We start from the raw sequence: 16,335 nt of genomic DNA on the forward strand, positions 1-16,335 counted from the left end.
TTTTACAAAATGATAAATTTAGCCTTTATACTTTTAGTTTAATCAATTTTAGTTTATATTTTTGAACTAGTCAATTGCAATTTTACTTTTTAAATTTTGAAATTTTAGTCCTAACCCAAACAATGACAATTAAATTTATTTGGTTAATTTCAATTGCTAGTTCGTATTATCGCACAATTGTAAATTCAATCTATATTATCCAATTGGATCATTTTAAGTCTCAATATTTTTCAAAATTTGAAATTTCGTTAATATATTAATTGAATTTTAGTGAGTAATATGTGAAAATAACAAATTAATATGACATTACACATATGATAATATATTTGACACATCTTTTGAAAATAACAAAACTTAGTTTAATGAATTTATCGGTTATTGATTAGTGAAGACCAAAATTTTAAAATCTGAAAAATACAAAGAGTAAACATGGCCATATTAAACTACAAGATTAAATTCACAATTCTCGTAGAGTACAACAACTAACCAAAAAACGAATTGATTGACGGGGCAACTTAAATTAAGCATACAAATGGATATCTCTTTGTGGACAACTCTATCATCACATAGAATTTCATTTTTCTTTAAATATCATGTCTAACATATGTCCGGAATATGATCCTCCGCTAAATACATGAAAATCTTGAAACATATCAAACTCATACTCATTTCTAACTCGATCATATCACACCTATGTTCGAGTAACAGAGGAAAAAATACAAGCATTTCAGACAATCACTCAAGGTACCCCTTTAGGCAATCCACGCTACAATAGAGCGTAGAAAATGCCATAAACAGTGATGGGTAAAAATATCATGGAGGCTAGGAGTCAGATTGCATTTTACCTTCTCTACTCAAGTAATGGGCAAATTAGTCCTGTACATTACGTTAAAAAGTAAACTGGTACTTTTGTTAAAAATTTCATTCATTTCTACTATTAAAAATTAGTTTCGATACATTAGCATGAAGTACATATGACTCATCACATGTCACTGTCTGATTATTCCATCAACCATGACAGTTTTTAACAGTACAAATGGATAAAAATTTTAACAAAAAAGACCAATTTGCTCTTTAATATAATATATAGAGACTAATTTGCCCATCATTTTAATAGACGAGCAAAATACAATCGGACTCCTAGAAGCCTCCATAGTACTTTACAGCATTAATGAGAAGTAATATAAGTGAAATGTTTAGTGCAACTTGTGCCATTGACTAAGAAACTAGAATCAAGGACAATCTCTTAAGCTTCATTGGAACAACTTAAAAGCTTGAAATCATACAATGAACTAGGCAGCCAAGAGGCACACAGAACCAGTATAGTATACTAATGTCAGATACCATCTTCATAAAATGGTGAAATCAACATTTCAGAATAACAAAACAGATGCTTTACAGGTTCATCTTTCACAGCATTACAAAAGTCATAACATCCTCATTCTGTGGTTTGTACCCAATTCTCAACTTCCAGCAAGCTTAATAGTACTATTACTAATAGGGTTATTGATTCAGGTTGCAAATGTAATGAATGCTATCGCAACTAATCACTGTAAAATAAAGAACCCTAACACTATCATTACATTAAATTTTGCTTCTTTCCAAATTCAACCAAAATAACAGCAACCACTTTCATTTGAATCTAATTTCAGAGCATAACAGTTCAAGAATATTGAAAATATGCAAGAGTTCGTGGGTGGGGGGGGGGGGCGGGGAGACCCGGTAATTTCGGATATTTTTTCATTGTCAATAATGAGACTATCAAGCTCGTCATCCCCACCAGAGTAATCAGAGCATAACAATTCCACAAATGTACTATGGTCAACTAAAGGAAGGGGGAAAAAAGAAACCCAAGAATCAAATACCAGAGTAATCTCCTCTAGGGCTATCAAGCTCGTCATCCCCACCAGCAAGCACGTGTCCGTACGGCGACTCCAAATCGTCCATTACTAAGTCGTCTGTACTCCTCAACCCCGCATGCAAGATCACGAAACCAACCCCGACGGCCAGCGCCACCAGGACATTGACCCAAACGCCGGTCAGAACCAGTCCTGCCACGGTCAACCCGAAGAGCGCGGCGATAACTATGCGGTCGTCGATAAAGAAACCGAAGATCACGACAGGCTCCTCGCGATCGCGGGCGAAGTAGAGGAAGAACCAAGCGAGGAGGATAACGAGGAAAGTAAGGAGAGAAAGAGGATGGTAGATTAGGGATAAGAAGAGGATTAAGAGGAGGATTAAGGTGTAATTAAGGCGGAAATGGGTTAAATTTTGGGCAATTCGAGTGGTAGCGTCGGAGGTGGAAGACGGGAGGTCGACGGTCGAGATGTCGAAGAAATCCCGCCACGGACGGCGGAGTGCGGTGAGGGATTGGGTGGTCCCCTTAATGCCGGAGATTAACGACGACATTTCTTGGGCAAAAGCAAGTAAACAAAGAAAATCGAAGAGAGGTTGCTTGTAGTAATGGTTTCTTTGCTTTCTGAGATTTTAAGGTCAAATTTAGCTTCTTAAATATCAAAGCTATCTTTTAAACCATTTTTTAGTGACTTTTTTTAATAACTTCAAAATTAAAATAAAATAACTTAACAAAATCAATAATTCATTAAAATAATAATATTTTCAATTTGGTACCACTACTATTATCCAGTTCAACTAGTTGTTGAATTTAATTAAATAAATTATAAAATATTAAAATTAGATAAAATCAATTTAATTAATTTTATAGTCTAATTTTGAGATTTTGAATGATTTTGAGTTAACCAATCTAATCTCTCTCTAAACTAATACTCTAACCAATTTTTAATTTAATTAGTTCAATCATCTAATCCAATTCGATTTAAACAACATTAATTTTAGATCATTTTCAATTTTATTCTTATTGAATTTGGTTTGAAAATAATAGAATGAGTTCAATTTTATTTGACTTTCCATTTATAAATCTAAAAGTCATAATTAGTCCAATTAATCCAAACAGATAACTAAATTTGAATGTTTTAAACATCCCTTGCATTTACATTTTAATAATTTTTGTTTGAAATGTTACGTTTTAATCATTTACGTTATCATGTTGTAACATTTTGTTACCGAGCGTTAATTGTAGTTAATTGTGTAAAGATAAGCTAACGTGGCATATTAAATTATCATTTCAAACAAAATTTTAGATTAAATTATACAATTGATCCCTATATTTTTTCCATTTTAAGAAATTTTTTTCTTTTATGTTCTTTGAACTTTTCTCCTTTTTTCCATTCTCTTCTCTTTTTCCTATGTATTCCTCACTTCTCCATTTCTTTTAATGTAGCTTCTATATATTTTCCACTTGTTAAAACTAGTTGATGTACTTTTATTTTTTGAACAATTTATTTTTTTTTTTTTATTTCTTTATTTTTCTTTTTTCTTCCCTTTTATTTTCTCTCTTCTCATTTTCTTTCTTGAAGAAACATAATCTTTATCCATCAAATAAATCAAGTCTTTGTTTCATTCGCATGATTACTAAATTGAATTTCACTCAAAACTCAATATCAATCATTCTTAATCAAATCAAATTTTAATATATCCTAAATCTAAAACTAAAATTGGATCTAACTAATCAATATAAAAACAATATTCTTAATCAAATCTAAACATAAATTAATTTATTTACATCCAAAACAATTTTTTTTTCTGTTTCCAAACTTTTACATAATCGTGTAGATTATTCTTTTCCTTTTCTTTCATTTTTTGACAAACAAATTAAGCTAACGATAAAATTGATCTAAACCTTCTTGGATATTCCCAAGCAAGTTTGATTGGAAACTAAGCATAGATGAACTGAAGAGAGAAAGAGAGCATGGAACCAAATTGGTTTAAGTAAAGTTGATGGTAAGTTTCGAATGGAGGTTGTTTTAGTAATTGAGAATGTAGAACTCGTTTGAAGAATCTATGAAACAACATAGTTTCGAGAGGGCGAGAATGTTGTAGGTAAGATAAATAAGGTGGTCGTGGGGGTTGGTTAGGAGATTAAGAGAACGGGCTCGGGAAACTTTGTTGATGGTGAACTACCATAAGTCACGATTGGTGAGGTCTTCAAGTGAGGCGAGCTTGTGGACTAGGTAATTGAGAGATCCAATTTGATTCGTTAAAGTGATGATGGATGATGAGGGTTTACAATTGTGGATTAAGAATATGCGAAGCAAGTTTTATTTTAATTTCAACTTTCGCTTTTTCTTTTTCTATAAACATAAAAAATTTTAACAAATGAAAAACTTTAAAAAAAAACTATGTTAAAAGAGATGGAGAAGCAAAAGACAAAGAAAAAAATTTAAATTGCTCAAAACAAAAAAAAAATATGGAGATCAATTGTATAATTTAACCTAAAATTTTTATTTGAAATGATGATTTAACGTATCATAGCAACTTGTCACTACACCATTAACGGCTCAATGACTAAAATGTTACAACACGTTAATGTAAGTGACTAAAACGTAACATTTCAAATATAAGTAACTAAAACGTAACCTAAGGTAAACAAAATGACTGTTTTAGTAATTTAACCAAAATAAAATTTAACAAAATAAATCATTAAATCAATTAGTGAGGTTTTCAATTAGAAATTATCAAATAAAAAGTATCTTTAAAAACAGATATATGAGACAAATTATATTTAAAACCAAATACAACTATTATTCCACATTCATTTTTCATAATCTTTGCTATTTTGAAAGCATTTTGAAAAGTGTAACTTTGTGCTTGTATACAAATATATACAAATACCTGCTTCTACTACCCAAAATCATGTCTTCATCAATGGGGAGAAAAACATGAACAACGAATATAAACACGAATTTTGCTATATGAGGATTCATTCACAGCTCCAATTCATCAGAACCCGGCAACGAAACTGGTCCAAGCGAATCAGCATCTACACTGGCAAGCATCTCAAAGTCCCTACTTGCATTTATCCATCTTACAGCAAGCACCAAGAAACAAACCACGACGCCTTTCTCAATCTTCGAAAGCTCATTGTTTAAGAAGGCTGGTTTCTTGCCGGGAATGTATTGGTACTTTGACATTTTCCAAGCCGAGAGAAAAGCATTGCTGACGGGTCCGCATTTCAAGAGCACGCCGTGTTGAGATATGTAGCGTACGACTCCTTGCAATTCTTCTCCAGGGAAGGGTTTGAATGTCCGGCAAGTAAACACTACAGTGAAAACCGTATTCCCTGACTCATCCATTACATTGCCTTTACCTATGCTTTTCAACCTAGTTACGGCTAGAAAGTAACCATGATCCTCGCTGGCTTTCTCCTTAAATAGGTTGTCGAGTAGGCATGCCAGTATGAACCTCCGAGAAACTGGTTTATCCAAGTTGGTAGCATTTATCTTCACATCCCTTTGCAATTCCACTTCAAAAAACATGTCTTGTATCAGAAAGACAAAGAAAAGCAGAATCAATATAAAGGTGTCACAACAGATTATGCACTCGTAAAAATCAATAATAAAAACATAAATAAATCCGATGACAAACCAAAAACATCAAGAAATAGTAACGATCTGTTCGAACTAAAACTAATCAGTCGATGATATCGATTAAAAAGAAAAAGAACAAGGAAATCTATATTCACCCATTACAATTGCCAGATTCCTCTTCGAACCTCGGCAAATAGAATTTGCCTCTTCAGATAAGAAGAAATGTAAAGAACGATAACTGTTGAAACTAGCATATTGAAAGATCAATCAACCAAATTAACCATGAGCTACTACGATATTACAAGTTTCTTCCTCTTGATTGAATCGTAACTTGCATTAGCAGATTCATTTTCTGAGGTTTCCTGGATCGAACTAGCAATTGCCAAGGAACGATGCATAGCAATGAATAGGGAGCCGGCTGGAGTACAATCATGAAGTTGAAAGTACTAGAGATCCTAAGGCCATCCGATCGGAAGACTTCCTCGACCGATTGGGTCGATCAAGAAAAAGCTACAAAAGTACAAACAGTTCAACCTCTTGTTCTCAAGAGGTTAAATTTGGTGCAAGTTTTGTTCTCAGACAGTGAATTAGATACTTCCATCAATCAAACTAAGCAATTTACAACCTCTTGTTTGTGCAAAATACATTAAAATTTGCCTTACAACATTTAAATCTAACTTTCACGTTGCAGTCAAATCAATTTGACAAAAGCCACTGCAAATTAGATAGATTCAGATCAAACATTTCAAACAGGAATTCTCATCATGCTAAACCGGACAACAAATTACAAAAAAAAAAAATCAATTATCTCAATTGCACCAAATAAAGCAATCAAACACCCAAAACCCCAAATACTTCGTTCAATTACAATTGCTTTCAAGTGTTACACAAAACACCCAAAGTTTATCGAAATAATAAACCACAAGACAATTGATGATGCAAAAACAAAATACGGTATTTTTTCAGGAAAAGAAAAATATTAAAATAGGCTTAAAGGGAAAGAACCTGCTTAGCTGAAATCGTGAATAGGCTTTCTTTCTCTTTTTCTTCTTATTTTCCTCCTAGCCAAACAACTATTTTCTCTGCGAAATCAGAAAACGAAACGGTGGGCGCAGCGTAGATATTTTGAATTATGGTTTGATAAAATGCGCACTATTTTGGGCGACTTGTTTTGGTTAGTTGAATTTTTGAAACCCGACCGCAATAAATTGTACAGATACATTCGATTTTAAGTTTTTGAATCATTTTAAATTGAATTTATTTATGCCCCATAGTTACTCCATATTGATTTCAGAGTTTAAAAAGTTTCAAATTTCAAATTCATAATAAATCCCAACTCCAGATAAATTTAATATAAAAACAACTTTATAATTGAATAAATATTAATAATTAATATGATTTTATCTTAAAATATAAATAAATAAATAAATATTTTTTATTTTTAAAATATATTTATAAGTATTGTATATTTATATTAAAATTTTATTAATAGGAAAAGCAATTAATAGTAATTTTTATGTTAAAATATAGAGTGAAATATTTTTCGAAAAGCATTAATTTAATGTAAAGTATTTTAATACTATACATATATATGTATAATAATATTTAAAATTAATAATTATTAAAATTTATAAATTTAAACTTTAATTATACTATATAATTATTGCTAATACATAATATAATATTAATACATCTATAATTATTATTGTAATATAGATTATAATAAAATATATAATATTATATGATATTATAATGTTTAATTATTTATGCGTATATATAAACTATTAATATATTATATGATATGATATAGCATTATATAATATAGTAGAATGTCTAACTTTCAAATGTATGAAAAGTATAGAGACTTAGATCATATTTCAACTAGTATCATAATAAACAATAATATGTAATATACAATATATAATATCCTACTATTATATTATAGATTATAATAAAAGATACAGTATCAATAGTTATGTGTAATTTAGTATATTAAAATACATGTTTATAATTATAACTAACAATATATGAAATATTATTAAAATTTGAATTTACAAATTGTAGTTAGGTATTGGGTTTAATTTCTTTTTATTCGGACTTGACATTTGAGTTCTATTTAGGCTATTTTGAGTTTGGATAATAACGAGTATATTATTTGGGTTTGAGTTTAATATATTATGTTTGGGTTTTGGAATAAATATTTTAGAATATAAGTATTAGGTTTATAAATTTAAAAGAAATATAAAATTATTCAATTGTCAATATAATATAATAATAAACAATAAAAGATATTTTCGTTAATTCATATAATGTTATAAAATGATAAATTTTACATATAATAAGTACTTTGATTATTTTATATAAAATAAATTATTACATTCAAAATTAAAATATTTATAACTTATAAAATTCAAAATTATTTGAATTTGTAAAAATATGAGTCCGAAAGGGCCCGAGCCTGAGAAAATCCAAGCTCGAGAAAGTTCGAATCCAAAGTAAGCCTAATCCAAACCCGCTCGTTTGCGAACTCTAGTTCTAGATTGTTTCATTTAATTCAGTTCCGGGTTATACTAATTAAAGGTTGAAATTGTTTTGAGTTTGAGATTTTAGCTTTTAAAGTTGGGTCGTTATTAATTTTGATTATTTCATATTTAGGATCAATTATTACTCAAGTTAAATGAGTATAAGTATCACGGAAGTCTTTCTACTATAAGTTGAATTGTATTTTACAAACTATTTTTCTTTTTTAAATTTGGATTTATGTGTATAATGCTGAAAATGAATGATATTTTGTATTTTATAATTCATTGCCATTAAACAAATAAATATTATAGAGAAAATGATTCGTGCGTGATAAAATAAAATTTATGAAAATAATAATAAGTTTATTATTAAGACTCTACTAGTGAGTTATAGTTAAGAGGAAATTAAGGGTTTGGATAAAACAGGATAATTGAATTAGAGTGTAATTATTAGGATAGTAATTACAAAGAATTGTAAATTTTAGATGTGTTTGGTTAACAAAGTGTAATTTTATTGTAATTCTACATGTTATGTTTGGCACTATAAGTTGTAATTGCACAGTTATATAATTGATATTTTAAAAATATCGATTAGTATCAAAATTATTACCATGATAAAAGTATTTCTAAACAAGTAACAAAATTAAAATCAAAATCATCATATATATCATTTTAAAAAGTAGTTGATAGTATGATTATCGATTGCATATTTGTTGTATTATTCCTCTTTAATATTTAACATATGCTCATTATCATCATATGTCGGTCATTGGTGAGTTCATAATCATATGAATTTAAACACAAATCATTAAAATTATCAATATCTTCTTCCATAAACCTTACGAGGTATGGATTATCTCAATTCATTTTGTGATTGAAGATTCAACATTGATTTTATGCTATACTAAAGTTATGTTGTTAATATGAGAAATGTTTTTTTTAGAACAATGAGTGTCTTCTCAGTCATATTTTGAAGACTCAAATATCTCAAATTAAAAAATTTGTGAGATGTGTATGGTGCTTGTGCTTGATATCATTCTCTTAAATGGTATTATACCCTACGATACGGTGCAAGAAAAACCTTTTTAGTTGCATAATTAGCATCAACCTTATAATATTTGAGTTCACAGTCCAACTAATCTATAATTTTAATTATAAAAATTTATGTAAGGTTAATTTGGAAAAAGACTCTAGGTTAAATCCTTTTGTAGATAATATAATATTTATAAATATGAATTTATAACATATAATATTTATAAAAATAATTTTATAAATTGTCCAAAATATTCGTAAACACTTGGATAATATAATATTTTTCATAACTTTAAGAAAGTTATTTTTTATAAATAAATTATGATAAAAATTATAACATTTTTTATGAATAAATATATTATTTTTATGATATATAGTATGGGCACATAAATAAGTTATGTCCATAATTGATCATAATTTTTTAAATAAATATATTATAACACTTTTATAACATGTAAATAATTTTTTACCATAACTTTAGAATTTTTTAGGATTTAAATAATATTTTTGTTATAACTTTATAAAATACACAAATTATTTTTATAATATATTATTTTAAGATTTATAATATAATTTTTTCCATAAGCATCCCAAACACTCATACGTGTTCATATTTATAATATAATTTTTAGGACTTGTATAAAAATAATTTTTAAAGATTAAATTTGGGTGTAATTACTCCAATTCTCATCCCTCATAATAATTAGAAAGTATAATTAAGGTGTTCCAATTACACTCAGTATAACCCACCAATTACAATAATTATCTAAATATGTCATAATTGTATAATTACAAGCAATTACACCCAAATTCAATTACTAGGTGACTTTCTAAGCACTACCTAAATTAATATTTATTTATTTTTATAAAATTTAAAATTAATATAATGAATTAATTTATAATTTGGCCCTTAATTTTTTTTTTCTCTTAAAACAATTTTCTGACTGTCGATTATATTTATATTTTACTCGGCAAATTCCATAAAAAAATACAAACAAACAAAGAGGATCATTAGTCAAAGCTTGGTCAGCTTATCCTAAATTTATATAATTTTCAATTAATAATTAATGTTAATAAAAAATTTAAACTATTCATATCATATTTATATAATAATCTTTGATGGCCAATTCTAGTGGGCTACTAAGAGACAAATATTAGTCGCACTGGCATCTTTTTAGTAAAATTCTACAAAAGGTCCCTACATTATACATTTTTTGTAGATTTAATTCTTTTATGACAATTTGATCATTTCAATCTCAAGGCCAACTATTTTATTAATTTCATTAAATAATTTGACATGACTTTTTTAATCTGTAATGATGTGACATATACACTTATGTTTTTTTTATATAATTGGACAAATATTATACTCTTTTTATATCTGTGCAAAAAAAAAACAATCCCAATGTGTATATACCACCTCATCGCATGACTAAAAAAATAAGCCAAGTAAAGTTATATGGGGCAAAACAAGAAAAGTTTTTGAGGGGCTAAAATGAGAACTTAAAATTTTATAATTTCTAAAAGATTAAATTTCTATTTTTGAAGAGCCAGGATTGAATTATAATTTCCTTTAAAGAATGAAAGTCGTATTGAATTTTTCATTTTCTTAAAGGAACTAAAAACAAAATTTCCTCTCTCTTCTTTCCCCCAAAACCTTTTTCTGTCGGTAGACAGAACTAACAAAATGAAGTTAACCCCAAGACCGAAAATACATATTTCAAATAGTAAATTAACAGTAGAAGGACTAAAATTGCAAATACTGAAAAGTTCAATGACCTTGTCCCGCCATTTTTAACCAAAACCCTTTGACAACTTTGTGTTAACACTTTGACCAAAGAAAAAATTGTCTATTTCTCCAACAACAAACAGACGTTAAACTAATGAAATTGAACATATTTTGACCACGTTTTTATTACGTCTTAAAAGAAACCAGTCCTCACCACGAAATAGGAATCAAATCAACACCTATATAAATCCATACTTCAACACAGAGAAGAAGAATAATAATAAAACCCGCCATGGATGAGTTGATAAAGCAACTGCTACAAGGTGAAATCTTCTGGTACGAAACTAAACCGACCTTCGTTCCGTATTCGAACACGCCCAGGCAAGTCGAACCGGGTCGAAACGATGGAGGAAACTCAGAAAACATGAATAAGAAGATGATTGGGTTCTTGATGAAGAGTTGGCCGGCGACGGTGGAAACTAAAGACGGCGAGAAAGAGAGGTGTTTCCGTCATATGATGAATGAGAGAATAAGAAGAGAAAAGCAGAAGAGAAGCTACTCCGCTTTGCATTCCATGCTTCCTCTTGGCACTAAGGTTGGTTTTTTTGTTTGGATAAATTTAGAAACGATACTTGTAGGATGCAATCTTTGTATATTTAGTCCTTCAACTAATGTATATTTTCAGTCCTGAGCTAAGCATTTTGTTTCTCTCAATTTCAATAATAAGCAAATCAGTTTCTCACAAAAAGAGTGGAACAATTTAGTCCTTACAAGTTTCTAACAATTAATAACAATTTAGCCATTTTTAAAATGATTGTAGGAATTAGGTTTAAAAGGTAAAACACTGGGTATTCCTCGTTCATTTTCTTTAAGCCAACACTTGTAGTTGATGCAGAATTGAGTCAGTGTAAATGGGTATTCCTTGTCTTATAAAATTGTTATTTTTCTTAAATGGCAGAATGATAAGAATTCGATAGTTCAAACGGCAACGAAAAGAGTTCAAGAACTGGAATGGCTGAAGAAAGATTTAGAGAGAAGAAATTACGAATTGAAATCAAATCATAATAATAAGATAGGATTGAAAGTAGAGAATCCAACATCTGGGATTGATTCAATGTTGGAGACTTTGAAATGCTTGAAGGAATTGGATTCCAATCCCACAATCATTCAATCCAACTTCACTCCTCAACAATTCCTGGCTGTCTTGGCTTTTCCAACTCAGGTTTGCTTTTTTCTTCTTCTTCTTCTTCTTCTTCTTTTTTGTATAATAACATATTTAGCTCCTAATGTTTATTTTTTCTGTCCCTTTAGCTCTAATTCTTTTTCTTTTGGGATTACTTTGGTCATTAACTTGTAAGTTTTAAATTAATTGTTTTTTTAGAAAGAAAAAGTTATTGAAATTTTAATGGCACAAATATGACAATTCAGCGTGACAAATAGGGTAAAGCCAGGAAACTTTTAGAAGTCGAAATTAAATTATAATTTTATGATAATAAATATGCAATTTCACCATTTTAAATTTTTAATACCCTATACCTTTATAATTTTAAAGGATTAAATCAAATTTTATCATTTTAGGGCCTAAAGTGTAATTTTATATTTATTAATTTAAAATTTTAAAAATTTTAAAATACCTAAATAAAAATTTTCTATTTTAAAAAATCGGGTCCTTGCCAACCCCTTAGTTTACATGTGTACTTCATTCATGATGTGGATTTTTTAAAAAATAACTACAAACTTTTGTAATTTTTTAAAATTTAACTTTCATGTACTTTTTTATAAAAATACGTGTAGATTGTGGCATCACCAACATCAAAATTTTAACTTTGTTGAATGCGAATATTAAAGAGTTGCAATTAAATTAATAAGGTGAAGTTATGTTTAGTATAGAAATTTTGTGAAATTATTATTTCGATTTCGGATTCTTTACTTTTTAAATAGTTAAAACCATTAACTATTACACTGATTCTTCTAAAAACATTGTTTTCAACGCATCGTAATTAATAACTTTTTTTCCTTTTAGTGTGTTGAAGGGATGTAAGAAAAGTCTAAAATCAAATTTATAAGATTAAATATCAAATACAAGCTTAATAAAGTGATTTAACATTAAAAAGGATTGCTTGGAAAATATTGCAAAAATATAATAATAGAAAAACATGGATCTTTTATGTACATGGATTGATTTCTTTAATTAGGATAAATTATATTAATTATCACTTTAGTACTTTTTTATCTAGTCACTCGAGTATGAAATATTACAAAATAATAATTCAACTATTCAATTTGATCTTTTTAGTAATCTAATTATCTTGAGTTTTTAGGAGTTTACATTAGTAATAATACTATAAATAAATATTTAAATGTATATGGTCGGTTATATAGCTTGTGTTAAAGAAAACATAAAGATATGGAATTAAACAAAAAATATTAAGATGCAGTCTCAGTACTTAACAGTAATGCTGATAATTAGTCCAATGTGTGTGTTGACAGGGTGAAGCTGCCAAAGTAGAAAAGGCCTTAGATAGAACCTTACAAGAAACTGGGAGGAAACTTCAGGGACCTCGGAATGGACCCACACCTTTTTAATTCACAAATAACTCCTATTTTCTAACCTCACTCCCATCGCAATATCACACGTCACTCCAATTCGTGCATGGAAAATTCCGCAATTTTGAATGATAAGATTGGGTTAATGGGAACTTGCTCCTATTGTGGAACTGTTTTCGCCTCAATTTGATAACTAGATTCCAATATTTGTAATTTTTTTTAATTAAAATTCTTTTAATTTTCAGTTTTTTTACCCATTTAAGTTTTCTATTTTATTTCATGAAATTAGTTGTTAAATTCTAATACAATATTATTTGACCCAATTGTGAAAACATAGGGTTTGAGTATATGGTTCAATTAAGTGTTCAATTTGGGGCCGTTCTAAAATGTCATTTTAAAAATATTTTGCTTTAAAATTTAAATGCTATTGAGAAATAATATATACATTTAAATATAATGCTATAAAATAAAATAAAAACATTAAAATAATATTTAAATTCATTAATATTATAAGATTCAATAAAATAGAAAAACATTGTCACTCATTAATATTTATTTTAATATGTGAAATATCATCTCTAAAATCTTTAAACAATTAATATTAAACGTTATTAAATTTTAATTAAATATTATTTCAAATAAATATTACACCCAATATCGAATTTGGATTTAAATGCACTTACGCAAAAGATGAAAAACAAAAGACAAATTAAGGTTGTTTTTTCCTTTCCAAAAACAAAACATATAAACCGAAATAATCCATGTTTTGTTGATTTTATCATTTCATTTATGGACCACAACATAAAAATGTTCCAACCGGTCGATTCATATTATAAAATTCAATATAGTTTATGAATGTATAAGATTAATTATTCCCAATCAACCTATAGATGAAAATTTTTCTGAATGCACCTTGGAACCAAAAAGAAATCACCTTAGCATAATGATCCACAAGGTTGTTTTTAAGAGAAAAATCAAAATTAGACTTTTAATTCGGGCATTATTAAGGGACCACATCTATAATTTTACCTTGAATAAGAAATACTACAAATTAGAAATTTGGGTACTGAGATGTCCGAACTGAACATACGTAGGTTTGCCACAATTCAAGTAGTCAAACCATGTTAAGGTTTCGGAAAATGCCCAATGTGGCAGATTCGACACCGCACACAATACATCATGAAATACGAACACTACTCGAGATTAAAATTGATTAAGTAGAAGGCACCAAGCTTTCACACAGCAACAACGGGCAAATAAACAAATCATTAACATCAACTAAGATAAAAAGTTAAATGGAACATGCAAATCAACTCCAAAAGCAAAACAAGTTGCATTATCTAATATAACATTCGGAACGATATAAAAATTGTCATAGTGCATCAATCAAAATTTGATCAACATAAAATATCTCTTCATACAAACATCAAATAAAGCATCCAAAGTTGCAAGGATAAGACTTCATTTTAGAGGAATGAACCTAGAAGAATGGGTAGCACCAATACCTGGTCTACCGTGCTTGACTGGCTTGTACGAAATAGAAAACTCAGCAAGGTAATGGCTAATCATTTCAGGCTTGATTTCAACTTGGTTGAATGTCTTGCCATTGTACACACCGATAATGCTTCCAATCATTTCGGGTACAATGATCATGTTACGCAGGTGGGTTCTAACTGGTTCCGGCTTCTCACCAGGTGGAGCCTCCCTTTTCTGAACCAATGCATCAGAGCAAATGTTAAAAGAGTGAAATGGTCAACTTAGCAGAACAACCGAACACTAATGTTTGTTCAATCATTGATAAAATTCACTTAAGCTATAGATTTATTATGACAAATCAACAACCTAGGACTTGAACCCTAAAATTGGACTTAAAACATGTAAAAAGAGATCGATATTGGGAAAAACGCAGAGCATATGAGAATAAACTAAGAACAAGTACGTCATTGAATCAAAACTATATTGTTATACGCATCAGCTATGTTACTCGGAACTTGTGCGCAACACATGGATATATGGATATGACTTATAAAAATACCCGTGTAGGATGCATACCTATTACGGAAAGTCACGCTCAAGTACGAGTAAACTAAAGGTGCATAATTTTTAACATAATCATTAAGTTAATGAAATACGTTATGAGACAAAAGTACAAACAATTTACAAAAACATTCTTCTAAGAAAGGAAAGATCAACTTCAATTAGTAAGATCTACAATAAAATACATTTCAATGAAAATCACTTCATATATAAATAATAGTATAAAATTTTGATTCATGAGGCCAATAAAAGAATTCTTTAATTCTATGTTTCTTTTAGCTTAAACATTAATGAGAAAAAGGCTACAACTAGTTACCAAAATAAAATGAAAACTCCAGTAACTCAACATGGACCTATCAACCTTAGATCTAAACATAAATCCCATAGATATAATCGATTAAAAAGCAAGAACTAAAGAGCAAAAAGTAAAGATTAACTTACCGCCTTGCGAAGCTTCTTAATTAGAGCCATGGGCTTTCTCTTCAAACCCCTCTGGAACCTACAATCACATAACAAAAAAGAAACAATAAAAAAATAAAACCCATTTCATATTTATTTATTTAAAAATGAGGAGGAAAATGTTAGCAAAAAATGAATATTGTGTTATTACCTTCTGCGAGCTCGAGCAGGGAAGAGCTTGACAAGCTCATCAGTGGACATATCAAGGAGAGCATCCAAATCGACACCTCGGAAGCTAAACTTCTTGAATGTTCTCTTCTTGGGCACACCGGCCGCCGCAACCTCCGTCTCTACATCCGCCTATAAAAAATTACCGGTAAATATAAGTACCATAGTTAAAAGAGAAAAGAAATAAAACTAATAAAGAAAAAGAAGAAGAAAGGAGCAAATGTAAGTACCATAGTTAAAAGCTTCGTGTGTTATGAAGCTCGAGTAGTAGTCGCCGCCTAAAGGTTTCGATTGTGGGAGGTGGAAGATGAGAGGAGGCTTTTGATAAATTGCTTATATATATAGGCTGTGAAAACCCTAGAATCAGATCTTTAGGTCCCAGCTTTGGGCCGTT

At 29.1% G+C, this 16,335-nt stretch overlaps 4 protein-coding genes across 4 annotated transcripts; 1 reads left to right on the top strand and 3 right to left on the bottom strand.

The window, feature by feature from the left end:
• Positions 1-1,558: 1,558 nt before the first annotated feature.
• On the bottom strand, positions 1,559-2,505 carry LOC105800581 (PRA1 family protein D). Its single transcript, XM_012631788.2, has one exon. It carries the CDS (start codon positions 2,407-2,409, stop codon positions 1,858-1,860), a length of 552 nt encoding a protein of 183 aa, XP_012487242.1. The 5' UTR covers positions 2,410-2,505; the 3' UTR covers positions 1,559-1,857.
• Positions 2,506-4,641: 2,136 nt separating this feature from the next.
• On the bottom strand, positions 4,642-6,664 carry LOC105800582 (DNA-directed RNA polymerase V subunit 7). Its single transcript, XM_012631789.2, has 2 exons — positions 6,453-6,664; positions 4,642-5,398 (listed from the first exon to the last, which is right to left on the bottom strand). Exon 2 carries the CDS (start codon positions 5,394-5,396, stop codon positions 4,845-4,847), a length of 552 nt encoding a protein of 183 aa, XP_012487243.1. The 5' UTR covers positions 5,397-5,398; positions 6,453-6,664; the 3' UTR covers positions 4,642-4,844.
• A 4,335-nt stretch (positions 6,665-10,999) lies between these two features.
• Positions 11,000-13,624, top strand: LOC105797991 (transcription factor bHLH92). Its single transcript, XM_012627852.2, has 3 exons — positions 11,000-11,325; positions 11,689-11,952; positions 13,221-13,624. Exons 1-3 carry the CDS (start codon positions 11,023-11,025, stop codon positions 13,314-13,316), a joined length of 663 nt encoding a protein of 220 aa, XP_012483306.1. The 5' UTR covers positions 11,000-11,022; the 3' UTR covers positions 13,317-13,624.
• Positions 13,625-14,586: 962 nt separating this feature from the next.
• LOC105800583 (40S ribosomal protein S15-4) lies at positions 14,587-16,328 on the bottom strand. Its single transcript, XM_012631790.2, has 4 exons — positions 16,172-16,328; positions 15,925-16,073; positions 15,756-15,813; positions 14,587-14,987 (listed from the first exon to the last, which is right to left on the bottom strand). The coding sequence occupies exons 1-4, from the start codon at positions 16,172-16,174 to the stop codon at positions 14,739-14,741; spliced, it is 459 nt and encodes a 152-aa protein (XP_012487244.1). The 5' UTR covers positions 16,175-16,328; the 3' UTR covers positions 14,587-14,738.
• Positions 16,329-16,335: the final 7 nt, after the last annotated feature.

Source organism: Gossypium raimondii, chromosome 9 (assembly GCF_025698545.1).
Source record: "Gossypium raimondii isolate GPD5lz chromosome 9, ASM2569854v1, whole genome shotgun sequence".
NCBI lineage: Eukaryota > Viridiplantae > Streptophyta > Magnoliopsida > Malvales > Malvaceae > Gossypium > Gossypium raimondii.

Coding starts and splice junctions, on each gene's coding strand:
- LOC105797991 (XM_012627852.2), top strand. CDS start 11,023: ATGGATGAGTTGATAAAGCAACTGCTACAAGGTGAAATCTTCTGGTAC. Junction 11,326..11,688: donor TGCTTCCTCTTGGCACTAAG/GTTGGTTTTTTT, acceptor CTTAAATGGCAG/AATGATAAGAATTCGATAGT. Junction 11,953..13,220: donor TCTTGGCTTTTCCAACTCAG/GTTTGCTTTTTT, acceptor GTGTGTTGACAG/GGTGAAGCTGCCAAAGTAGA.
- LOC105800583 (XM_012631790.2), bottom strand. Junction 15,814..15,924: donor CCTGCTCGAGCTCGCAGAAG/GTAATAACACAA, acceptor ATGTGATTGTAG/GTTCCAGAGGGGTTTGAAGA. Junction 14,988..15,755: donor TTAAGAAGCTTCGCAAGGCG/GTAAGTTAATCT, acceptor GCATTGGTTCAG/AAAAGGGAGGCTCCACCTGG.
- LOC105800582 (XM_012631789.2), bottom strand. CDS start 5,396: ATGTTTTTTGAAGTGGAATTGCAAAGGGATGTGAAGATAAATGCTACC.
- LOC105800581 (XM_012631788.2), bottom strand. CDS start 2,409: ATGTCGTCGTTAATCTCCGGCATTAAGGGGACCACCCAATCCCTCACC.